Source organism: Platalea leucorodia (genome assembly GCF_965183815.1).
Source record: "Platalea leucorodia genome assembly, chromosome: 13".
NCBI classification, from domain to species: Eukaryota; Metazoa; Chordata; class Aves; order Pelecaniformes; family Threskiornithidae; genus Platalea; species Platalea leucorodia.
Window position 1 is genome coordinate 351593 of NC_138835.1, and position 25862 is coordinate 377454.

Here is a 25862-nt window from a genome sequence, read left to right on the forward strand (position 1 = left end):
CTGGATGTCACTAAGTACTTGCCACTTCAGAGGAAGTCGGTGACAAAGCTGTCAGAGGAGGTCAGTGCTGTCCACAGCATGGCTGATCTGGCCGAAGTGGCCACAGCGCAAGCTCAGTGTGCCCCTGACACACAGCAGAGAGCATCCGAGCAGCTCCTCTTCCCATGGGCATCCTGGGCACTTGGAGCACCTCTGGTGAGGACAGGCTGCTGCCCCTGTCCCTGCTGGGTCTCCATGGCTCCCCACCCTTGGCTGGCTGAGGCAGCTGGCAGGTCCTTTGCTGCCCTGGCACCAGTGGGTCTCCTCAGGGCTTGTTCTGTCCCTTCACAGCGCAGTCCTGCGCTCCCTGGGACAGCACCCCTGCAGCCCTGGCCTCTGCCCTCCCCTGTCTGGGGGGAGAGCTGCTGCTGGGAGATGTCAGGACCTGCTCTCTGCCTCTTCCAGCTGTTAAAAACCTGGCTTGGCATCTGGCTTCGCGCCTGTGATGTTAACTGGGGCTGCAGTGTTTAGCAGTGGGAGGCAGGGAGCGGGGATGGCAGCACCCTGGGCTGGGCACCCTGGGGTCCCCCCCAGCAGCAGCCTCAGCTGCCCAGGCTGCCACCGCCCTGCGGTTCTGGGGGGCCTGTGGAGATGCTTCCCAGCACAAGCGAAGTGTGCCCAGAAAAAGGAGCTTTTGGGGCTGGAAAGAGAGCTGCTGTGGGCTGGAAGGAGGAGGGCTCGGAGGCTGTCGGCATTGAGGAGGGATTCAAATCAGCTTTCCAACTAGGTATTTCCCGTCTTATCAGTCACCAGGATACAAACTCCAGAGAAGCGGTTTCTTAACTGTGGCTGCCTCCAGGCTGAGGTAGAGCCATCACTGTGGTGTAAAAGCATCCAACAACCTGGATCTGGGTTGGAGGTGGAGGAAGGAGGCCCAAGAGCCAGCCTTCATTCACACAAAGTGGGTTAATGGCAAAAATAAAGGAAGCAAAACCCTCTGAGGTGCCTCGGGGGCCCCAGGGGTGACAGCAGCAGGCTCAGCTGGCTGCGGGGCAAGGTCAAGGCTGAGGGATGAACCCTGACCTGTGTCCTGTGCCAAAAAGACAGACACCTGGGCTCGAGGCTGATGGCTGAGCAGGGGTGTAAAGCTCTGGGCTGCTGTGTGGAAGGAAATGAGAAAGCGATGGTGGGTTTGCAAGAGCGAGCTCATCAGACATGAAAATGAAGAGAAGATTCGAGCATGTCAGAGGCAGGAAACCTGCAGATAAGGGGGGGTCCTGCTGCACCAGCCTCTGGGTGCAGAGGAAAGGAAGGAAGGGATGGCACAAAGCAGTGAAATTGCTTCTGCATCAGTTCTCACTACACAGGAAGTTTCAGGCGCTTTCCCCAGGCTGTGCTTTGCTGATAAGGGGCTGTTGAAAGTGAAGGCTCAAGGGTATTGCTGGTCTCGGATATTTCTGCTCCTTTTAAGGCCCCCTCTAGCCCAGAGGTGTAGCTTAGGTCAAGGTTGGACTAGTCCTGGCATGGACCCATTTCTTTCCCCATTGCTCCTAAAACAGCAGTTCTGATGTTAAAATGTTTTTTAAACCTCTAGGGCTCATTAGTGAGTGAGTTGGCCAAGGACCAGACCTGACCCGCAGCTGTCGGGTTGCCCCAGGTTGGGGAAAGCTGGCAGCAGGGCCGGGGCGGTGGTCGCGGCAGGAGCAAAACCCCTGAGGCTGTGGTGGGTGGAAACCTGCCCTGTGGTCGCAGCTGGCAGTTCACGATTTAATCACAAACTCTCAACTGTGAAAGAGATGCCCTTTAATTAAGATACTGTAAATGGTTACTGCTGCATGTCCAGCAGGATCCTGTTTTCTGGACCTTAAACCCAGTACAGTCCATCTGTTAAAGGGTTTAAAAATCAGCTACTTCGGGTGCAGTAAGAGGCTGGTTTCCTCCCTGCTGCTGCTCTGCTGTCCCAACAAGCAGAGGGGTGAGTTACAGGTGGGTGGGAGCATGAGGGTCTGTGGCTGCTGCACACAGGCCATCCTGCATGGACACCCCCACCCCAGAAAAGTTTGGGCACGAGCTTGAGGTGTCTGACGGGGTTGGGCTGTTTCCCCACCTTCAGGCCAGGCTTCAGCTTGTTGGGTATTTGCATCCCATTTCCCTGTTGCTGTGGGAGCACAGATGTGGCAGGGTCCCGTTGCAGCCTGTGGGCCAGGCAGGGCTCCTTCTGTGTACAGCCTTTGCCTTCTCCTCCTGTGGGTGCTGGGTGATGCTCAGGGTGCTCAAACATCACATCTCAGAGGGCCTGGCTTTGGGAAGGATGGGGCCTTGGGCAGTTTCCTCCAGCATCGGTGCCTGCCTGTCCCCACCTTGGTCTCAGCTGTCCCACATCCAGGGTAATGGCCCCTGGGTGCCTGGCTCCTATGGCATCAGTGAGCCAGGCGAATGCTCTAACGAGGGCTGGGCATCCCCTGTGGGGCTGTGGCCAAGTGGGGCCCTGCCCTCAGCTGCTCTTTGCCCCCTTCCCTGTGGGGCCCTGCTTGGGGGAGGCCGTCTCTGTCAGGAGGAGGTAGGAGCTGATGGCTTCCCGTAGGCCCAGGCTGATGGGAGAGTCCTCCTCTGGCGAGGACACGGTCTCCGAGAACAGGAGGGAGCTGTGCAAGGGCGGACGGGGTGGTCAGCGGGCAGGTCCCGGACCTCCAAGCGTCTGGCAGGGGCAGTGAGGGGAGCCCTAGCCCCTTCCCCAGCCCTCCCTACCTGTCCATCTTGTCCCAGTCGAGTGATGGCTTCTTCACGACAGCAGGCATGGCGGGGACTGGGGTCACCCTCACCCCTTCCATGGAACAGGGCTCCCTGAGGGGGCAGCACAGCCCCTCTCCAAACTCTGGGCAGGGAGCCGGCAGCATCAGCAGGGTGCCCTCCACCCGCACCCCAACCACGGAGGCACCCAGGCAGGTGGGGGACCGGCTGCCACTTCCCCCCTCCCTCCCTGCAGGGCACAGGGCATCCCCACGCACAGAGACTGGGGGTGCCAGGGGCCTGGCGGGGCATTACCGGAGTAGTGGTCCACCAGGTCGTGCAGGCTGGGGAAGGTAAGCCGGGGCGAGATGTAGAGCCAGCCGTTCTCCAGGCGGTGAATGCGGTAGTGTGTCACCGAGTCCCAGGAGGCACGCTCGCTGCGGCGCACCGACAGCGAGTAGCAGCCTGCCAGGGCACGGGGCGAGGGGCACGTGGCCAGGCTGCCATGGGCACCCACCCCACTCAGCCCCACTGCCCTGCACTCTCCCACAGCAGGGATTTTATTGCCCCATGGGGGTGGCTGGCAGCACCCTTCTCCCCATGGGGCTGCGTGGCTGTGAGCATCCCTGTGCCAGCCCCATGCCATGAGCACCTCCAAACTGGGGGATGTGGGAGTGCTGGGACATGGGATGCCCTTAGGCAGCTGTCTGCCATGTCCCATGCACCAGCATCAGGGGCTGTGGCTCTGTGCCCATCTCCACTTTCAGGTGCTGTGCAGGGATGGGCCAGCTCCAGCCCCATGGCCCCCTCGGTGCCCAGGCAGCCGTGGGGCCACGCAGCACCGTGCCGGTGCATCAGCCACGTGCACTGGGGCACCTGGCAGGATCTCCTTGCGGGGTCCCCTCGGCACCTCATCATGATGGCGGCCCCGTTTCATTTCAAAGGCTGAGCCTTTTCACTTCTCTGCTTAACCAAAAACTGCAGGAAGCCTACTGGTGTTTTTTTTTTTCTTTTGAGGTCCTGTGGCAGAGGCAGAGGCTCAGCACGAAGCGGGGCCCAGTGGCACCAGGAAACCACCGCATGGGGCAGGCCGTTGCCACCAGGTGTGAGCAATGGAGGATCAACCCCACTGGGCCCCACTCATGCCTTCGGCACCGCAGTGGGGATGGCTGGGAGGGGGGTACAGGAGACGGGGCCTGAGGGGGTCTCACCTCGCCTGGTCTGGCTCTCCCGTATCAGGAAGGACCCACTGCGGTTGCCCGGCCGGAGCAGCAGTTCCTCTGCCTTCTGCCGGCTGACACCTTCGTACAGCCACCTGCGCAGGCAGCAGGTGCTGGCAGAGCCTCTCCTGGCTGCGCAGGGGTACCCAGTGCCCCAGCCGGGGCAGAGAGGACAGCTCGGGGTGCAGCAGCACATGTCCTGGGGACACCCCGGCACACCGTGCTGCTTCCCCGAGCCCCAGTGCTGCTCCATGGCACAAGGAGAGAAATGGGGCAGAACGTCCGGGTGCGGTGGCCAGGGCTTGGCCTCAGGGTTGGCCAGGCTCTCTGTGGTGGGGCCGTGTCCCCCAGGGCCCACCCTGGGACAGACTCTTCCCAGCATTTACCTGTGCCTGACCTTGGCCACACAGCTGCTGGGGACGTGGCACTCCTTGCCAGACACCTCAGATGCCACCAGCCACCACTCCCCGTCCCTGCGGGGAAGGGGGATGAGCCATCCTGAGGGAACAAGGCTGCTGGGCGCAGGGAGGGGACCCCCAGGACAGGTGCCACCATCGTGGCCCCATGGACTGCACGCTGGTGGGGAGTGGCCACTCGATGCGGGGACTTACTCGGAGAGGACGCGGAGCTGCTCCCCCATCCTCAGGATGGCGGTCGTCCCCGCGCCGGAGGGGAAGTCGCAGAGGGCCAGGGCCAGGAAGCCACTGGGGGCTGCGGGGAAGGTGAGGGGCTCAGAGCTCCCCCGGCACCACCCAGCCCCAGCTGGGGCAGGAAGACCGTGCACATCGGGGATGCTGGCCAAGCTGGCAGTTGCCAGGCGCTTACCTGCCTCTGTGGGCAGTGGGGGCTGCGTGGTGTTGGCAACCGCTGGCGGGATGCTGAGTGGCTTCTCCCGGCTGGGCAGGCTCCCCATCCCTTGGGGTCAGCACGCGACCCTGGCCCCTGGCCTCAGCTGCTGCCAGCTGGGGGGGAAGTAGAGGCTCAGGCCCGGTGCCAGCAGCATGGTGGGCCCTGGGTGGGGGGGGGGTCGGCCCCCTGCAGAGCCACAAGCCCCGTGGCATGGCTGTGTCAGGATGCAAGCTCATGGGTTGCAGTCACCCACCCTGTGCCTCGGGGCAGGGCATTGCTGCGGGGTGATGCCAGCGCTGTGGCTCCGGAGAAAGGCAGGGCCAGGGCAGGGCTCTTGGCTGGGGCTGAGCCTGGCAGGCAGCTCCCTGGGGAGCCCTTCGAGGAAACCACCTCCCTGCCCCCGGAGGGTGTCTGGGGAGTCGCTGCCACCGCTGGGCCCCCCCCCCCATCCACATCCCCGTGGTGGGCAGCAACTGGCCATGCTCACCCTCTGGGTGCTGCCATCCCGCCCCAGCCCAGTGTCCCCTGGTGTGTGGGGCATCCTGTCCCAACGCCCCCCCGATGCCGGGCTGAGCCCACCCAGACTCACTGCTGCCCTTGGTGGTCGTGGGGACGAATCCCACTTACCTGCCTCTCGCTGCTGTCACCATTGTGCAGAACAAGTCAGGGCCAGGCAGGCATCGGCCGGGCTCTTCCCCGCGGGGTGCTCCAGCGCAGTGGGTCCCCAGGGCACCCAGGTTGCAGGGGCTCCTTCTGACAGGGTGGGGCTCCCTCGTGCAGGGCAACCCCTGCCCTCGCAGCACCCGCTTGGTTCACCCTTGTTCCTCTGCTCTAGGGCTGGGTGGTTTTGGGTGCTGGAGCCGGGGCTGCTTCTGGCAGCGCTGCCGGTGAGGGGTGCGAGGCGCCGGTGCTGGGGCTGCGGCTGCTGCTGTTTCCTGTGACATGTGCGTGCAGTGGAGCAGGGTTTTCTTTTTTTCACTCAGCCAACAGGTTGCTCAGCTCTGCCCCTTGGGGGAACCTCAGTATGGGGCGGGGCACAAGGCCTAAGAAAACCCCTGAGGGCACTCAAGGCACAGTGGTCATCGCATGAGATTTGGGGAGGGGTAAGCGGAAGGGACATGAGCGCGGGAGCAGAGCCAACCAGGGCTCAGAGGTTGAAGCTGGACAAGTGCTGTCCCCAGCCAGGACAAACCACGGGGGGTGGGGGGGGTGGGGGTGGGGGGGGGTGGTCTCAGGGTGCTCCCCGCAGCACCAGGGCCACACACTGCCCTCGGGACGGTGTGCGGTGCTGGCCATGGCACGGTGGGTGGGATGCTGCACAGCCAGTGCCTCCCCAGAACGATTCTGCTCCGTGCCCAGCACTACCAAGCCCAGTGCCTGGCTGGGTTATGTGTGGGAGCAGCCCCAGCTGTCCCCTCCCCATCCTCAGCCCCAGCCCTACACCCTCATCCCAATTCCCATCCAGCACCAGCCTCCACCCAGCCAAGTGCCAGCAGCTGCTGCCCTGGCATGGCACGTCCCTCTGCCCAACTCCAAAAAAAATGCATGTGGCTATTTCACTTTTCAAAGCGAACACCGTTTGGCTCAGCCAGCGCACCACCAAACCCCTGCCCAGCGGTCAGGACCACCAATGCCCCCCCCTGAGGAAAGGCCTTGGGGGTTTGCTCTCAGCAGCTTCAGTGCTGCCATCCTGGGCTGGGCCTGGCCAGACCGCACTGGTGCTCACGGCCCCGCTGTGCGGCACCGTCCCCCTGCGCTTCCTGCAGTGCCCCCGCCATGGGCTGGCTGCTTGGCCGCCTCCTGCCCCAGCTGCGCTGCTGCAGCTGAGCATCCTGCTGCTATTTATGCTGGGCCCTTGATAGTTTCTGGTCAGTTGCAAACCACCATGATGGTGTGAAATGCAGACAGAAAAGCGCTTTTACAAAAGCAGCCACCCACTGGGGCCTTGCGTGGCTATTGAGGTTCAGGCCCTCCTGACCCTGTTCTCAGCTTGGCCACTGCTGGCTTGCAAGGTGTTGATATTAAGTTTATAAGATTTATTTGCTCCTGGTACAGGTTGCAAAGCTCCGCTGGGGTCCTTGGGGTTGTGAGGGACAACCCTTGGTGTGCCGTGACCTGTCCCCAGTGCGGCTCAGCTCCCCTGAGCCCAGCTCTGTGCTGCCCAGCACCTTCTTGGGTTAGTGCTGGTGAATAAAATGTGGGCTCCAGTCACCCCCAGCCCCAGCCTGGCCAGTGGGGCTGGGCAAAGGGGCTGTAGCATAATACATGGGTGGGAACGTGGCACACAGGGCTGGCAAAAGCGAAACCACAGGTTTTGGCCACAGGATCCATGCCCCCAGGCAGCCCCATGCCACAAGCGGGCGGGGCAGCAGTAACATGCTGGCTTATGCACCTCGGATACAACGGAGCGGGATGAGGCTCGAAGCAGAGCAAGCCACAGCACCCATCCCTGCAGGGTGTTTCAGGAGTTAAGCTCAAATAATGGAGTTCTGGGGGGAAGCAGCCCCTGAGGTCTTGCTCTTGCTCTTGCCACCCAAAGAAACATTTTGTCCTTTATTACACTCATTTCTCAACCTGTATTTAGCTTTGATGTTTTTGTAGTTTTACCAGGAAAACCACTTGTTTATGTGAAAACAAGTTTACTTTTTCCAGTTATCCTTGGGGTAATAAAATACATGACAACCCTCACTACAAATCTTGCCTTGCTTATGCCTATGAACCACCATTGCAAGAAAACTCTCAATCACCCCCTCCCTTCCAAATTGCTAAAATCTCATTTATTTACTCTCCTGGGTTCCTTGTCCACAGGCGGCCTGTAGCTCTGAGCTCTCCTGCTCCACATCAGCATAAACAGCACTCGGCAAGCTCGCACCAACCCCTGCTGTGGTATTATTTCCTCTAACTCATTTCATCATCATTTTAATATTGTGTTTGCCTTTCTTCTGGTCTGTTGCTGTATTTTCATAAGGGAACTCGAGGAAGAATCAGTGTAGTTAGCTGGCAATTAAGCACAGTGCTGCATGTACATCAGCTCTTCTCTTGCATACGTTGCTTTGCATCCAGCACTTGCATTTGGCAGCAATGAACTTCACGTGGCATCTGGAGGCCTGGTCTCTTTGATAGTCTCATGTTTTCTATAGCCTCAAACTTATATTTTTGTTCATTTAATCACGTTGTCACTTCATTACTTGCTCATTAATACAACTGGCCAATTTTTCCCATTTGTCACCTTTCATTCAGTTTGTGATTCATGAAAACACTTTGTCTCACTTCCTGCAAGGACCTCTCCCACGCAGACCTTCCCCAAAGCAGGGGGCTGCAGGAGCCCACCCTGTGGGCACGACAGCAAGACCAGGTCTAATCTGTGACCAGCAGTTTAACCCCTCTTCACTCCCAGCTAGCTTTCTGTGAAAGTAAGATGACAGACATCTGAAACTTGAGAGCAAAAGCTGGATCTAAAAAGCAGAAGATGAAGAAACGCTCATGTTAAACGACCAGCTGCTGTGCATCACTCCACCTGCAGCTGGCTGCGGTGCAGGGGCAGACGTGCAAATAGAGCTCACCCTGCCTTCTCAACTGCCCTCTGCCTCTTCGTGTCACGACAACAGCCTTGTCACAGGGTTTACAGGTTAACTTTGTGTTGTAACTGTAAAACACACTGGTGCAGAGGAAGGGAAGGCAGCTCCTAGCGCCTGCCTTTCTTTGGAGGCAATTCTTAGCAGCACGCCTGTTTTGCAGCAAACCTGTCGTTTAGTCTCCACTCTGTCAAAGCTGGAAGTTTCTTTTTGCATTTTTGCAGAAGCCAGCTCTCCAGTGCCTTTAGACAGCCTCTTTCAGGGGACGCAGGGGCACCTGACCACGCTGCTCCCGCCCGGGACGCCTCTCCCAAGAAGAAAGAGTTTGCCTCTCATGGTAGGAGACACCAAAACTGAGAACACTGGCAGGGGTGTCAGGTCGTGCCAAAACAAACACCATGAGCACACAGGGTAACAATGAAACTCAGTTATAGCTTTATTTAATAACTGGTACAAAGTCCCCCTCAGGCAGAGCCTCCTAGTCCCATTCCCTACCTGAAACGGAGCAGAACATGAGCATGACCCTCGGAGGAGCTGGCTCCCAGTGAGTCAGGACTGCTCAACAGTTAAGAAAGGATGTTTTGCTCATCTATCGAGACCTGTAGTAGCCTGACCCCTCATCCCTTTTCTCCCATTAACAGCTAGACCCTAGCACGCAGCAGGCATTTGCCTCCCGCCCTCTGTGACCCGGCCAGATGTAAAACAGCAGCAGAACTGTGAATTCCACAAAGACAGTAAATAGTACCTACAGGGAGGCGCGTTCACTGCTCGCACTTCTGACCTGACTGGCAGGAATGTGCGCCTGCGGGCAGTCATCTACGTTCACTGGTATTTCCTGAGCCTCGGTTAATACCCCGTGTGGACGCTGCCTGGGGCGGGCAGCAGTGGGAAGCAGAGCTGGCAGTGCAGGAGATTTCTGGATCTCCACCTGGCAAGGGGCGCTGCTGCCCATTTCACAACCTACTTGATGTTAAAGATTTACCTGTGCCAGGGCAGAATAGCGACCAGGTGTTAACTGCATCTGGCCCTTCTGCAGGAGAGGCAGAGGGTCGGCAGAGGTGGTCTGGAAGCCAGGGCTGCTGTAGTTTAATCCCTTGTACTCGGTTAATAGTGCACCTCGGTTAGTTAAGTTTACTTGTTAATTGCTTTGCCCTTTCAGGAAGCTCACGTAAGAAATCGCTCTGCTCCTTCTTAACACACATACAGAGATGAGACCAAGACAGTATTTCTGACCATTTGTTTTCCCCCTGACTGCCTGGCATGCCAAGAGTCCTGGGAACATGAAGACCTTCTGGTGGGTTCTGCACTCCGGGCACAGCTCTGCCAAAGGGCATCGCCTGCTCTAGTGCCTGGAGTTTCACATCACCATGGTCTTGCTTTCCCATGTCCCACAGATGCCATACCAACTGCACCACAAGGGTCCTTTAGCAGAAGCACAACTAGAAAGCAATTCTAAACCTCACAAAGCCACAGAAATTATATTTAAATGAACAGGGGAGACAACGGCTGTCATCTGGATTGATATACAGCACAGACAGGAGATGGTATCAGCATGTACAGTAACGTGACTTACTAGGACCGCGGAATGTTAACGAGTTTTAAAGAGGCTCTGATGCCAAGGGCACAGAGAAAGGACCAAAGTAATGCCAAGTACAGACTACCAAGGAGGTGGCAGCTCAGATGGGCATGCACAAGTTAGAGAGAACAGTTAATGCCATGTTGGATGAAACGCTAGATTCTGAGTGGGTTCAGTGGGGGAGAGTGGAGTTGTCTGAATCCAGAAGAGGGGCTCCTGCCTAACAGGATACTTCCATGGTTTGAGGTGCATCCTGGAGGTCAATTCCTTCTGGGGTTCCAGCACTTCCTTCACCATGGTTGCTGGTATGAGACCGGCTGCGGATGCTCTCCCCAGAGCCCACGCTAGAGGACGAGTGAGTACGGGAGCGCATCAGCCGGGTCATACTTGCTGCCGGCACTGCAAGAGAGAACAAGCATGGGACTTAGAAAAGGAGGAAGTTCCTAGAGCAAGTACCACAGTCACTCAGATACGTGTCACTGGGTAAGTGCAAAAAGAGCTATACCCTCAGGAAGAAAACTTCACTGCCAAAATTAAGTCTTTGCATGTCTAAAGCAAGATGTTTAAGGCCCAATTTCAAAAGGTCCGAGGTAAGCAAATGCCAGAAGTGTCACTGATCATTTGCAAGTGCAGTCATGGCGAGTGTCTGTGCAAACCACGGCAGCTGTTGTACAGATGACCTTTTGAAAGTCAGTCTCGTCACTCTAGAAAACCACAGAGCTGAAGTCATGCAACGATCAACAAAATACAAATGAAAGGTGAAAAAACGTAGCATACACATTGTACAATGGATCAGCCTAGCTCGCAGCAGGCCAGCAGGACATGCTGAGACAGAGCAATGCACCCGAAGAATCATTCAACTCAGTACACAGACTTGGGGAGAGGCGGATGCACAGTTGAAGGTACCTGACTCAGTGCTTAGGTGGCTGAGCTGCACATAAGGGACTGGAAACAACATGAGACAAGGAAAGGGATGAATACAGGAAAGAGCCAATTAGTTGCAGTGTGTGACTAGCAGCTCCACTGCTCCTGGGATCCCCAGCTACTTTGCCTTCCACTCCCAGCTCGCACACTGCACTGAAAGCTCCCAATATTTGTGAAAACAGCTGCTAATGAGCATCTTAGGGAAACGGCAAGCTGACTCAAAAATCCATTGGGGCCAGATGTCTTCAATGCCTTTAGCTGGAAATTGCAATGTACCTTGTGACCCTACCTCCCCACTGTACACACCACAACTGCTCAACAGAGATGTCATTTTCCTATGGTGGGGAAACTGGGGTGTACTCTGTAACTCTGGATACGGAACAGAAATTCATGTCTTTCCTTGAGTTGACAGCATCAGATTTCTGCTACAAGCCTCCTGCAAGGCATTACCTTCCACCTGCAGTGTCCGCACAGGCAGGTCCAACTGTTCCAGCCAATGTGCAGAAGGCACAAGAATAGCTGTTGAGGAACTAGCTTGGGCACTTCTAGAAATGGCAAGCTGCTGATTTACTTCTCTCTTGTTCTCCCTGAGAGGAGGCCTTGCTGGTCAAGCTCAGCAGTGCCAACAGTCTTGCCCACCAAAGTTAGGAAAACCATTCTGGGACTAGCTATTAATTCTGCGAGTAGAAAATTACCCCCCATCCTTCCCCAGTGCTGTGCATCCTATTTGCAAGAGAACTGACACCCAAATTGCTGCTGAAGTCCTTGCCCTGATGACAGCACTTGCTGACCTTACTAACACCAGGAACACAAGAGATGTGAACACGGAAATGCTCTCAGGCTGTGAGGCTGAGGGAGCCTTCTCACAGGGTACCCTCCCCTCTGCAGGACCAGGCTCTTCTGGACAGTCTTGGAGAACATGGTTGTCCTACTACATTCACGTCAACTACATACAGCTCTAAGGAAAAGGACAGCTTCTTCTGAGCCCTGATGCCCATGAGTTGGCAAAGAACTTCTGGCCGTGTGGAGACCATTGAGAGTGTCACAGCTGCCACAGTGGCCATGCCGGTGGTTAGCCAGTCATGTGAACCAACCCCTCCCATGATTCCAGCTTTTGACGGTTCATCATCCACAGAAGGGAACTCTTAGCCCTGGCCCCTGGCAGGCAAGACAGAGCTGTGCCAAGGTGCCTGCAATGGAGACAGAGTTGCTTTAGTGCACTGAGAAGCCCTTCTCCTGAAGGGCCCGTCGCTGGAGCACTGAGGGCAGGGGAGCTGAACAGCTGTCAGCCTGACACACTCAGGACACAATGTCTTCTGCCTCCAAGCACAAGGAGGAAGCCATAGGGCAGGGCATGCACTGGATCAAAGCACAGCTCCCTCTGGGCTCCCTGGGTGTCTCAGAAGTCACCCAGCTCTCTGTTCTGCCATGAGAGGGTTTCATTCTGAGGTATCGCTTACCCCTGGTGAGAGTCTGAAAGAAATAGGTATATCTGAGGAGAAAGGAAAGAGCTCTCCTGTTCCCATCACAACCGCGAGGCTGTACTGCTAACTCCTTCCCCTCTGGAAGATTTACTGTTCTTGGGAGCACACTCTTCTGGACTGGCACAAAGATGGACTTACAAGGTTTTACTGACACCAGCAACCAAAAAGGGGTCACCACTCCAGCTGCAGTGCAGATTAAACACAGGTCAGGGAAAAACATTGGTTTGCTAAGGCTTGTTAGCACACTAGTTGAATTTCCAGCATGGATGGATCTCCTGGCAACCACACTAACTCATGGGTGGGGACACAGATGCCAATGGGCTCGTATGGACCAGAAAGGCCGAGTTCCCTTCACAACAACCGCGCTCCAAAACAGAAAATTTTGTTTGCCACTTACTGTAGCCCATTCCCTGCACAAAGTACTTGAAGGCTTCAGTCAGCTTGCCAGGCTGTGGAAACAGAAAGTGCAGCTTTAGTGTGAGCACAGCAAGAGCCTCTGTACAACTCAAATGCCATGGGACAGTCCAGAGGCGTTTCTCACCTGAACCACCTGGGGCAGGCCCCCGCAGTCGGCCATCTGCAACAGGAAACAAAAGGGAGGTTGAACCATCCTTCCCACCCCAGGAAGACAACCCCAGAACCGTGCCAGGACCGCCCACCCCACCAGGGCTGATGGCACCAGGCTGCAGTACTACATGAGGCACACTTGTCTCTAAAGCCAAAGCAAGGCCTGGTGATTTGTCTTCTGGGAGCCTGTTGCTGAAGAAACCCAGCACCTTAGAGGCCGCATTATCAGGTGATCTCAGACCATAGTCTAGAAGCCCAGGAGTAACCCTCCACCGTCCTGGCTCCTCCTGCCACTCTTCCCAAACCTGCCACTTTACACTTCTATACAGCAGCTGTCTGGCACACTGTGGAGCCATGGGTGAGGATGGGAAGGACCGGTATAAAGCTAGAAAAAGTGATGTTGTTGCTGGCAGAGAGCAGGGTGGAGGCAGGGCACCTCTGCTAACTCTCAGCAGGTCTTCCCTGCCGGCTGAAGATAACAAAGAAGTGGCCATAAAGCAGGGATTCAGGGAGTCCCTGACAAACTCTTCTCTCACAAGTCTGGCTCCACGCAGGAGAGAACACAGCCCTGAATGACTGTCCACAAAGTTCTCAAAGCTAAATGTATGGAAGGCAAAAACCTAAGCGGAGCTGGCCTCAGCAAAAATAATGTCTTTGTGCAGGCTGGAATGGTTCTGGAGTGGCACTCACCTTCAGAAGGGTAGTTTTGGTTGGGTCAAGACGTGAATTGCATTCAACCTAAAATAAAAGGAGGAAAGAGGGACATGGTATCACACAGAAAACTCGGAAGAGTCAGATGTAAAATCGGGGGAGCTGCACGCGTGGCAGTGGGTGCACCCTTCAGCAATGGGAGCTTCTCTGGGGCCAAGGACTGAGCAAGAAAGCAGAGAGCATGCAGGAATAGAACAATGAATGAAAGACGCAGAGAGGAAAGGCAGTGTTCCCGTCCAAGGGGACCTTGTGGTGACAGAACGTCACTGTTCTGAGAGATTGGGCCGTGACTTCAAGGGAGATCATCCCCTGGTTTTGGGGATGCACCATGAAACCCTGGAGCACCTTCTGGGCTCTGACAGCAAGACTGGGAGGAAAGGAGACTTCTGTGCAGTGCAGCATGGACAGAGACCTCGCAATCCCCTGGCCAGACAAGGAGGCCACAGCTACCTCTTCTCTGTAAGGCTGCTGCAAAAAAGGGAATAGGTGGGGGACCTGCAGGAAAAGCAACCCCAGCAGGGGAGATTATTATGAGCTGGGAACCTGGGCAACCAGATAGGCAAGCCAAGATCCAGGAGACCCTATCCCATCCCCCAGCTGTGGCTGGGAAGCAATGAGAATCCTCGGGAATATTATCCTAGCAAAGTCAAAACTTGAAGAATGTCTCAGACTTGCAGACCAGACTGATGAAAAGGCAACAGGCCATGACCAGAAAAAGCCCTGCAGCAGCTCTCCATGCACAGCTCCTAGGTCCAAGCTACCGCTTTAGGAGACTCCTACACTCTTCCATGGTTTCTTAAGACAACTTCTTTTGTTCACAAACCCCTGGTCTCCCCACAATCACTGGCTGAAGGGGAGGAGCAACATCCGCCGCAACCACACTGCACTATGCCATGCCCCATTTCTAATGTGCTGGGAGGGAAGTGGGTTATAGGTGCCTGCAGAGAACAACAGGAAGGAGATGCTTCTAAGTGTTGCCTTCCCTGTGGTACAGTGCTTTTGCAGAGCTCTATGTGACTCCCCACCACAGGAATTGGAGTCACACTGCCTCTTCTTAAACCCCAGGTAGCCTCAGTACAACAGCAAGAGAACAGTAATTCATGACTTGAACTGAACTCCAGGCAGCAGCCTGGCAGAGCTCGGGGAAAGATGCAAGTTCCTGAAAGCGGTCCTCTGCATCACTTGTTGAGCAAGATGCGTGGGCACAAGGACTCTTACTCAGATCCTGCCATCGTCACCTTAGAGCTGCCCTGCAGGGCCATTAAGCCTCCCGAGCCTCGGTCCTCCCACTAGTGGCTGACAGGTCTCAATAGCTGGGGGACTAGAAAAGAGCTTGGGACAAAGAGCCATTTTCTGTGAGTAGTTCTGGGCAAGGTAAAAGCACTGCTGGGTGAGGCAGGTTTGCTAAGTGATTTGTGGGGCTAATGTCATGAGAGGAAAGAGTTCACGTATACGTACCACTGCTTCCACGGCAGGCGAGTTGTCACCAACCACTAGCAAGGCAGGGCACCTGGCCAAAACCCGAAACAGAGAGATGTTACTCACAGTCCATCTAAGGGATTTCTGAGAAGGCTGAGCGCTGTGAACCAACAGCCTCAGCAAAGGTTAACAAAGCTCAGCAAAACCCCCACCTGCCACCACATCATGGCATTCTGTTGCACCAAAACATCCTCCAGGGCTTGCAGACGCACCCATACTGTCCCCTCCATGCACACCAACTACCACTACTGTTGCACACGTGTTAAAAGATGTGTTTAGGATGGGAGAAACACTGTCCCAGGCTGCAAAAGGGAGCATGCTCTCTGAAATGTCTGTTAGGAATTTGAGAATAATCACATCCAACAGAGTTTAATGCTTCTGAGGCTGGCTACTACTCAGCACTATATTTTGGTTTGGATTTTAGAAGGAAAAACAAAAGATGTCAGGGAATATATTGAAAAATGTCATGATATCAAAGCCTCTGTTGGCAAATCTGTGCCTTCATATCAATTTTTATATGTACTGTAATTCTAGAACAATTAACATTCAATGTGTACAACATACACAGGAGGTCACTGACCAAGTGGCTGTGAATTTACACTATTCATTTACAGATCAAGGCAAGAAAGGGGTGGCTAGAGGCCCCACTTTTGTGTGTTGACTAGACGACAAAACTTATAGACTAGGGAGGCTGTGAGCCACAGACCTCAGAGCCAGTGGAGTCCCACCTCTAAGGAGACAGAAGATCTATATGCAAGTCTACTGGGACAGAGATACACACTTCCACAAGAAATATTTGAAGGGTCTGCAGATCCCTGTGAGTCACTTGAATGGACAGGCACTGCTCTGTAACTTACAGCTGCCTGCATGACAGAGTGCAGCACAACTGGCTTTGCCTGGAGATCAAGCAGGGAAATCCCCCTCTTTTAGGTTAGCCAAGATCTAGAGGGTTTGACTGTGGATGCCTAAAACATTCCTGGGGCTGGCAGGAGCAGAAGTCCATACAATTTCCAAGGAGCGAAGAGCAGAGCCTGGGCAGCAGTCTCTAGCCCAGCCCAGGCATCCTGCCTCAGCACTACAGTTCGCAGCCTTCATGTGCTCTACACACTGGAGATAATTTGCCCCTTTTGCTTTCTTGCTTGGAATCTGAAAATTTACTTATACTTCCCCTGTGCTGATTATCACTAGTCCTCCAGTGTCTGTCCCTTCTCAGCTGTACCCTGCACAGACCATCCCCTCCCAGATGAGAGTGACTGCCAAGGTGGGAAAACACCACCGCATTCTCTGCATTCAGAACCCACCGCCATCTCTGGGAGAATTGTGCAGGTAACTTTTTTTGGCAAGGTGGGGGAAGCCAGTCAGTGGCAACAAACAAAAACCTGCCTCCCTAATTTTTCGTGCAAAACAACCAAACTAACAGCTCAGCACGTACAGTGACTGCTGGGTGGATACCTTTATTCCTCTGACCCTGCCTTCTGGAGAATCTCAGTGTGTTCTTAATGAAAGGCCTTCCAGACACGTCTCTGCCCCAGTCTAGCTGACAGCACTGCACCAAAGCCTGTGACAGTCTGAACAGCCTTCCCAGCACTTGGGCTTGCGGGGTTCTTGCTGAGAAGCAGCAACAGCTTTTCTGCTGAAGGGACTGCACAGTAAGTAACCGATACAGGCTGATTCAGAGCAACTTACTTGAGTGTTTTTGCAGTATTTTCATTGATGCCAGGAACGGGTCTCTCAATTTCCAGGTCTCTACGACTGAAAGACAAAACAGAACAATTCTCCATCAAATCAGCAGAGGAAACTGGTTATTGTGGGAGCACACAAAATCCAACTAGGAGTGCTGGCTCCAGCACCCAGGCAACAGGTTATCACTCCCTGTGTCATGCCACGAGCAGGAGCCCCAGCAGTAACCGCCAGAAAACAAGATCCATGCTCTCATGGCAAGCTTGCTGTGTACCTAGAGAGATGATCTACTGAGGAGTGAAAGGGTCATCCAGGCATGAGGCTGAGCTTGGCTCAGGATAATGGCTGAAGACTAGGCTTAGGACAAAGGTTCATATGACATAATATCCAACAGAATAATACATACGGCAGCAAATCTACTGAGCATGGAAGCTATGGAGCAACCTAGCAGGCAAAAAGGTATCCTGTACCTGTTGTATGAGGTGAGGAACAGCTGAAGGTTATCTTGGTTAATGTCCTGTGCGATATGAAGCCTGTACGTTTGGATCAAATCTAGATTTGCCTGCAGTTCCTCCTGTACAAAAGCAGAATTGAAAGACAGAGAACATCATCTTTTTCACAAGTAAAGAAATGATATTCATAAAAATACTGAAGCATTAAACTGTCTCCATACACATTGCTCCCCCGTGAGCAGTAACACAGAGAGCAGTGACTCCAGACTGCATTAGTACCTAGGCTACGTTAAGTGTTTCTGTGACACGACTGTGAAGTGCCATACTTTGGTAATGTGACTACACATCTACAAATGGCAGTGCACGTGCTGCTGCAGGAGTGCAACGGTATCCTGAGATGGGATAAGTTGGCTCCCGAGCCTCAGTAATGCTTATACAGACACAAATCACTCTATTTTAGGAAGGTCCTCTGCTTATGCTTAATGTTAAAGAAGCAAAGCCTTATAAGTAAGCCTCAAGACTGGGACCAAAGGAAAATTTAATCCCAACACCCAGTTCTATGAAGAAATTGCATTCCAATGAGAGCCAGAAAGAGCCAGAGAGAAAAGGGAATGCAAGGAAGCACTACGTATAATGAAGGGGCTTGAAAGCGGGGCAAGAACAGCACGTGCTCTAAGCAGGAGGAAGCTATGCGACTCCTTCCCATGCTGATGTGTGTTGTTGCAGGAGGGCTTCAGGGCAGGGACTGATCTGCTGATATCATACATAGTGTGCATGAGGCACAGAACCTTTCAGTTGCCCAGTAAGCTCGTTGGCTAGGAGCCAGCAAATCCCAAACAGAAGGCATTGCTGTATCCAAAGTTTTCAGGAGGGGCTGGTTTGCCTCTGCTGAAACTGAAGGGGAAGACGAAGAGCAGAATGCAGCAGTTCGACATCTGGATACATACAATATCCCACTGTCAACTCCCAGCTGATCTGTGCTCTACCCACAGCCCAAATGCTTCCATGCTGGCTACAGAGAACCAGCTGCCACTTGTTTCTGCAGACCTGGGCACCACAAAGACAGGATTTCTAGCACTAGCGTGTGGGACACTACTTCCTTAACACATCTGGAGTCTGGAGACAGTTAGGGCAAGCGTGAGGATGCACGTGCTCCCCGCAGTGTGCAAAGCCCTGATGCAAGCTTGCCACACAAAGAAGATAGTACTGTCTGTGGCAACCCTTATTTGATGGACCAGAGCTATTTCAGAGCAGGTACATACAGAAGTTATAGCTCCATGTACAGTTGCACGGGCAACATTAACACCTGCTGGGTACTTACGTGGCCAAAATGATGCGCCAAGACAATATCCACTATGTTGGTTGTCCATCCTGAAAACTGAAGAGTGACCGTGAATGAGGAGGAGGCAGAGTACACCGGAAAATGCAGTTTCATTACAAATTTCAAAGCAGCTCCTCAGAGTAAATAAAATAACAAAGAAACAATTCAAGCGATACAAGAATCACATGCCTGAAGCTTGGGATGGGCATGCAAGGCTCCAAAGAAGCCTGTGCACACACAACACACAGCTCTCCAGAAACTCAGAGCCCTGAATATCTGCAAATGGCCAGAATAACAGAATTAAAAGATCCATTCAACCTCAGCCAAATGAAGCTTGCAAGTATGAGTACTGAATCAGAGGAAAGCTGAGTGCTCAACAGCCACTCATCTCCAAGCAGTTTACCAGGATTTCTCATTCACGTATGATCACACCCACCCCTGCTCCCATGGTGGAGGCCATACTACACCCAGACTGAGAACGCAGCAGGGACAGAAATGAAATTGGACAGTTTTTGCCATTAACCGACAAATTCCTGTACTCTGCCCTTTTTTTTCTTACTCTACACACTGTTCATTAAGCACTGCAGAGAGGAGATGTGCAGGGGAAGGAGAATCTCACCTTGGATGCTGCCCAGTCAATCCAGCCCTTTGCACATGGATCGACATTAATAAGAACGAGTCCCTCCACCAGGTCAGGGTGGCTGAGCTGGGGGGAGAGAGCACAGGCACACTCAGAAGGAGGATTCAGCCCACACGTCAACAGCAGGTGCAGCAGCTGGAAAGCTTCTTGCAAAAGGAAGACAAAGTAAAATGAAGACTAAGTGGGGAGCTGCTTCTGTGTCAGGCAGCCAGTGGCCTTTTCAGAGCCTGGCCCAAAGCTGGCTCCCAGCCAGACCTTACTCGATGCAGTTGCGGGCACTGAGGGACTGACTGCTCGCACAGCGCCTGCCGCCTGAGCAGGCCTCAGCAGTGTCTTCTGGTGACCCGTGCACCTGGTGCAGCCACAGGTCCTGCTCAGGTTCCCCTGTATTACAGGGCTGTGAGCAGCGACTCTCTCTGCTCCAGTCTGGCACCTCCAGGAGAGAACTGGACAAACTCCTGTGCCCGGAGAGCACCTCCCTTCCACTCCTCAAGGAAGAGGCAGTCTCCCAGTGGAGATGTGGAAAAATGGCGAGATTTGGCAAATGGCACAGGAGTTGGCGCTGCGGACCTGCAAGCACCTGCAGCCTGAGCAGAGGCCTGGGAAGCTCCAGCTGCAGGGGCACCCGGCTCACCAGAGGGCAGCCCCCAGCCCACAGCCCCCCCTGCCCCTGCTCCAGCCTGGCATCCCCAGCACCCTGCAGTTTACCTTGGGGGTGTTGGGGGGAGCACCAGTACAAAATACTTGGAGAACTGCTTGCAAACAGAAACCCAGCAATCTAACACAACCAGAGAACTTTGAGCTCTAGGCTCACTCCCCAGCTGAAATTTTATGGCAGCTCTTCTGCTCCATTCTATAGATTAGCACCGGTTAAGCAGAAGGAAACAACTCTGTCCTAATCGGGAAACTGTCTGCAATCCAGGTAGCATGGCAAGGGCTTTCTGGCACTTCACTGAGCTGAGGCCAAAGGCTTATTTTCAAGACTGAAAACTACACAAGATACAAAAGGCAAAGAACAGAGCAAACACCAGTGCCTCACACTGCCCCAGGCTCAACCCTGACTGGAGGAAAGGGGAAGCAGAGAACGTTTTGTAGGAGGGGCAGCTGCATGGTAAAGTGGCTTTAAGAAGCAATAAGTGGCCTAAATCATTGGCAACTCTCTGCACTTAACAACTCGAAGCAAACTTTACTGAGAATGTCAGATTTCTGTATTATTTTTTTAACACTATCTCTGAAGGACTCAGGCAAATTCCTGGGCTGCGAAACTATGTCCACTGATTTCACATGCTTATAAACACTCCGTTAGAGAGAAATGTAGAAGTACCAAGATAAAGCTAGCACTCTCTTGTCAAAGGGTGGAGTGCAAAATCTACTTCCTTCCAGTGAAAAAGCACATTCCTCATCAGCACTGGTTCACAGCACATCACTGAATCAATTGTTTGATGTCGCAAACACTGGAAACAGCTTACAGTGATGCAGCTAGTCTTTCTGAAGACACAAGGCTGGATATTCCTAGCAGCCAGGATGGGCTCTGCTGACTCAAAGACATCACATTACAATCTTTCCACGTCTGGCATAGCTTCAGAGTAGCCTTGGCTGCTCCAATTTAACCATCTGGATGCGAAATAGCTCTCACACGGCTCCCTGCAGGCCTACTGTAATTACTGCTACTTTGCCGGTGCCCCACAAATGGTCTGCTTGATCAGTGGAAGACCACAGCTCATATAAGTCACAAGGAAATGAAGAGATACTTACTGCACACCTGCTGAGGACATAAGCGCCAGCTCCCAGTCCAATCCCAATGAAGCTTTTCAGGCTGAAATACAGGCATTTCACAATCAGCAAGGCTAACTTAAGATCACAGCTGAAGCATCCCTAGAGGCAAAGCCTTTCCCCTCTCTGCATCCAGCTGTTCACTTATAGTTCATTTTCAATGATGCAGCAATGATGCAGCAGCCATAAATTGTCTCGTGGCAGACAATGTTCCCAGCATAAGAACCAGACAGGGTTACACAGGTTAGGAGACGCTCAGGCCTCTTGGGACAGCTCAGTGAGCATATCAGATGTTGCAAGCAGAGATAGTTAGGTGCTGGAATGGCTGTATCCAGCTGGCTCACCCCGTTCCTTTCAGAGACTTACTTCAGGTGCGTCAGAACAGCGGGCAGCATTTCAGCCAGTTCATCCATACTGGGATACTGGTACCTGAAAACCAAGAGAGACTGAAATCAAAGCACCTCCAAATACAGCTCGACAGAGGTCACCTCCCAGTTCTACCCAAGGCAAGAGAGACAAGGAACATTGGACAGGCATGTGCATAGGTGATTATTTTGCAACGATACTGTATATTCCAGCCAACTGCATGGATCCCATCCTTCAGAGCAAGGCTAACACAGAGTTATGTTTTTTTGGGCAGTCAGACTTCTGTGGGAAGATGGACAGATGGAGCAAGGAATGCCAGCTAGACTGCAGCGTACTGGGCTCATGCTCAAGTCAGAAAGCTGGTACCAGGACTCATCACTAGTGAGGGCTTTACCCATGCCTCAGTAATAGGAGAGTTCCCTGAATGCCCCTTGGGAAGCCTCCTCATCTTCCCATTTCCTCTGCTCCTGAAAGCTGCCTCCCACTACACTCAGCCTGGCACTCCCAGTTGGCTTAAACTGGGTGCTACCTCAGTCCAGCCTGCAGTCCAGACCACATCAACAACAAGGGTCTCTGCAGAGCTCTCACCCAGATGGGAATGGGGGGGCTCCTTCCTGCTGGCCTGGTGCATCCACGTGGCACACGGCAAAATGCTGAGTGATCTCTTGCATGTCTTCGAAGTTAAAGAATGCATTAAAACAGGACTTGTCTGTGACAACAAAAAAAAAGAAATGAGACATTTCCTGAAGTTTTACTGCGATCCACCCTCCAAACACCTGCATGAGCCCACTCCCCCTCCTGAGTCTGCAGGGCAGTGGATGCTGGGTGATGCATGCTGCTGTGCCCCACTGACTGCAACACAGCAGCAAGTCCTAGCAAAGTAACTGCCACAACTGGAGGGCAGTTGACACCCCAGCATGCATGCCCAGGACAATAAGGCCTTGCAGCACTTGAGTACTCACAGTACGTACTGCAGAGCACCTGTGTGAACATAACAGTACGTGTTGGGCGGAAAGACAAGTGGAAAGAGTAACTGAGCCTGCTGCAAACATTATGCTACTTCTGCAGTCTTGTAGAAGGGACTTGCTCACCTGCTCAGCATCCAGGGAACGGTTCCCTTGCAAGCAGCTCTATCACACAGGGCAACAAGTCAGCTAGAGCACTACAGTGTGGTGGGTGGACCTATTTCCACCTTGGCCCTACCTTTCAAGGGCTGTTGGAAAGGACAGGGGTGTGCCACATGCTCTCTTTCCTGCAGACCTTTATCTTCTTACCCTGGAACGACCTGTCCCAACTCAGCTCCAGGCCAGTCCCACTGGTCCCCATACTCAAAAGCAAATACCACAAACAACCACTTTTACAGGGTCCTGGGAATGCAAGGGCTTACGGTTGAGGCCAATGTCATGGTATGTGAGGATGACAGGTCTGTTCCCCTTGGGTGTGCCCCGCATGGTGACATGGACCACTCCGAAAGCTGTCTCAATGTCATGTTCCTGCAGAGAGAGAAGAAGGAGCCTCAGTGTTACATGGGCTGCCTGAGCTACAGGGAACGCTAACTGAGGGCCAGCAGCAAGGGCCTCATCCACACTGTAACATTGCTCTCCTATCCACAGCTGGTGGCTCAGTACAGCTCTTGCAATCTGCAACCCTGTCAAACCTCTCCAACCACTGCCAAAAGCAGGTTGCTTTTGTACAGATGTGTGAAAGGTTTGGGGCTGCACCTTCCTGTGACCAAGATCTCATTTCAATAGCCTTTAGTAACATTGCTGCACCATAGCAGAAGCTGGGTGTCACGTGTCCATCTGTCTGTAGGGGTTCATGGCATCACAAATGCAGCTCCACTTCCACAGCCAAGCCCTCACTCCCCAGCTGGCATCCCTCTCCCTCCAACCCACCAGCCCACAAGTCTCTTTTCATGTGCCTCCCACCCACACCCCTGGGAATGTCCTGTCTGTGGGCAAGCTGAGGCGAGGGAACACAGCAACGTCCGAGAGGCTGGCAGCAGCCCAGCCCCTGGGGACCACGTACAAGAGTGTTTTGGAAACGGCATGACAACACAGAGCAGGCAGATGGCTGGGACAGCAAAGAGACCCAAGCTCTGCAGATCCAGGCACTGGCTGCCTGGGAGTTTGTACCCATCCACAGGGGAGCGGGTGGCAGCTTTTCCCTTCAACGGCATTAAAAATGAGAGATACAGATCCACACATACCTGCTCTCCTGGGCTGCCTGTCTACTGCACACTCACCTTGGCCATTTGGCCAAGAGCCCATCAGGTTTTGACCACACTGCTGCATTAGTGTTTGCTGCAGCTTGCCCCACAAGCCCTGACCTGTCACCCAAGGGAAGGTTGAGGACTGTGCCTAAACCAAACACTTTTTTTCACTGCTACCAGGTTTGGTAATGTGACAGTAAAATACCCTTGGGCTCCTCCAGCAGCTGGCACAGATACAGGAGGTTATGTTGGTTTCCATCTGGCTATCAGTGGAGCAGTGTCATGACCTGTTTCATGATTATTTGCCAGCAAAACTACGTGCCTTTTCCCAAGCAAAATATTGAGGGCTTTTTGCACTGTGCCTTGCATAAGAGAGCAAGAGGACCATGAGGCCTCTGGGTACCTCTGCAATACTTGTCCAGTGCAGAAACAGAAGCCACAATCTCACGATGACAAACACAGAAGTGCCCACAAAGTTGTCTGAGTTTAACTAAAATAGCTGCAAACACATTTAGACAAACACTGATCTGGGATAACTACAGACTTTGGAAAAGCTGCGGAGATGGCAGTATGGCTGGGTACACAACGTCATCTGTAAGACCTTTCTCTCATCTACAGAAATCAAAGGAGAGACATGCTTTGACTTACAGACACCGTAAAAAGCACCAATTATTTTCTTGATATGAAAAAAGTATCTGCTTAGGGAATAGCCTCATGGTTCAGCCTGAAGACAGGACATTACAACCTCAAAAATAGTTTTTACTAGTTTACACAAAGTATGTGAATTTTTTTTTAAACAATAATTTCCAATAACCTGGAAGTGATTAGACCAAATACAGGACAGGTGAGAGTACCTGGCTTGCAACACATCAGAAATTCATCTCGCCCCTCCCTCCTGGGTACTGCCAAGGGCTGGCTGTGGGCCAGACTGATTTAGTTCTTGCAGTGAAAGATCCTCCTCTCCCCAGCTGTACTTCTTTTGGGGGGCCCCAAAGCCTCTCCCCTTCTCCCAGAAGCATGGCAACAGGAGCAAGCTGCCACAGCCAAATCACACGAGGTAGCCTGAAGCCTTCTCAAGCTTGGCTTTGAAGGATAAAACAGACACCTCTGACTGCCCTCGTCCTCAGAAAGGGGTTGGGTTTTACTTGCACTCAGCTGTTGCATTGTGCACGTGGAGAAACTGGAGTGCGTACAAAGCAGCAGAGACCTGCCTGCTCCAGATGCTGGCAAGAGAATAAGGCAGGTGAGGTTATCCAGCCTGATGCTCACCTGGCTCTCTTTTCCTTAGGAGGGGGCTGTGGGCCAAGGCATCCTGCGCAGGTAGGAAACGACTAGTCCCTGTATGTAAAGCGAGTCTGGGGCCACGCAACAGGACTGCCCGCCCTTGTAGCAAGGGGGCACAAGGAAGCCCAGGGCGCAGCCTCAGTCTCCTGAGCCTCTGGGAAACCGCCAGGCTCTGCCCCTTGCCTGCCTTCTCGGCTTCTGGGCTGCTCTGCTGAGCTGGCCAAAGTGCTCTTTGGCACTCCAGCAGGACCTGTTGTGCAGCCATAGCAGTGTCCCTCATTTTAGTGTTCTCCAAGTTTGCAGGTGTTAACAGGTCTTTTAACAAAACTGGCAACTTTTGGACGAGGCCGAGGGTGGCAACTGGCAGTGCAACGCGGCTGAAACAGCGAACTCATGGAAGAGTCCGGCGAGTGCCAAAGCAGCCGGAGCTTGCAACCCCCAGCTGCACTTCCCTATGCATCTGAGCTAACCAAGTGGCTGACTGCCATTAAAAGCAGGTCTCTCTGCCAGCTCTGGCAGTTGTTGGTCCCTTCCATAAGCAGCTTTAACTCACTGACCTGGCAGGAAACTACTCAGCTGCCTTTTTTTTTTTTTAATCTTACTTTGTTAGATTTCTGCCAGGTCAATGAGCTAAGACGCTCACAGAGAGGTCTGGCAAATGCTGGTTCTGGCTTCGAGCCTGAGGGGGAGTGCATGGGGTGGTAGAAGAAATAACCCTGCTCTGAGCACGAGGCCGGTTAAACTGACTCACGTCTCACAGAACTGCACCTCCAGCGGACTAGGAAGGGTTTTATAAGCAGCAGCAAAAGGTCAACTATCAAACAGAAGCACAAAACCCAAACTGAGCCAACAGTGAGAAAAGCACAGAAATCAACAAAAGAGCTGATGATATTAAAAGAAGTCAGCAACAGAGTGTCTCTTCTGGAATTACATTCAAACTTACTGCTAAGGTCCCACGTGCTTCCACTAGGCAGAATACTGGACAAGGTACTGGAAACAGAAACACCCACCTCTCTTCAGAGCTTTTGTTCAAGCACCTC

At 53.4% G+C, this 25862-nt stretch overlaps 2 protein-coding genes across 5 annotated transcripts in view; both read right to left on the reverse strand.

Moving 5' to 3' along the window:
- Positions 1-1951: 1951 nt before the first annotated feature.
- SLA2 (Src like adaptor 2) lies at positions 1952-5664 on the reverse strand. 3 transcript variants are annotated; one of them, XM_082325657.1, is made up of 8 exons: positions 5406-5664; positions 4755-4891; positions 4541-4640; positions 4316-4402; positions 3921-4024; positions 3025-3174; positions 2728-2854; positions 1952-2624 (listed from the first exon to the last, which is right to left on the reverse strand). In XM_082325657.1, exons 2-8 carry the CDS (start codon positions 4840-4842, stop codon positions 2474-2476), a joined length of 807 nt encoding a protein of 268 aa, XP_082181783.1. In that variant the 5' UTR covers positions 4843-4891; positions 5406-5664; the 3' UTR covers positions 1952-2473. The 3 variants fall into 3 exon arrangements, with proteins under 3 accessions (XP_082181783.1, XP_082181784.1, XP_082181785.1); XM_082325658.1 differs by lacking the exon at positions 5406-5664 and adding an exon at positions 5032-5101; XM_082325659.1 differs by lacking the exon at positions 4316-4402.
- A 3164-nt stretch (positions 5665-8828) lies between these two features.
- NDRG3 (NDRG family member 3) overlaps positions 8829-25862 on the reverse strand; it is a 60034-nt gene continuing 43000 nt past the window's right edge. The window contains exons 2-14 of one of the 2 annotated variants that reach the window (XM_082326022.1): positions 22714-22819; positions 21915-22035; positions 21327-21389; positions 20943-21003; positions 19167-19253; positions 18548-18604; positions 17245-17348; positions 16781-16846; positions 15074-15125; positions 13595-13642; positions 12879-12914; positions 12735-12786; positions 8829-10328 (exon numbers count right to left, since the gene is read on the reverse strand). In XM_082326022.1, coding sequence (XP_082182148.1) covers positions 10150-10328; positions 12735-12786; positions 12879-12914; positions 13595-13642; positions 15074-15125; positions 16781-16846; positions 17245-17348; positions 18548-18604; positions 19167-19253; positions 20943-21003; positions 21327-21389; positions 21915-22035; positions 22714-22777 — 990 coding nt within the window. In that variant the 5' untranslated portion in view covers positions 22778-22819 and the 3' untranslated portion in view covers positions 8829-10149. The remainder of the gene's footprint in view (positions 10329-12734; positions 12787-12878; positions 12915-13594; positions 13643-15073; positions 15126-16780; positions 16847-17244; positions 17349-18547; positions 18605-19166; positions 19254-20942; positions 21004-21326; positions 21390-21914; positions 22036-22713; positions 22820-25862) is intronic. The other variant, XM_082326021.1, reaches the window with a different exon arrangement.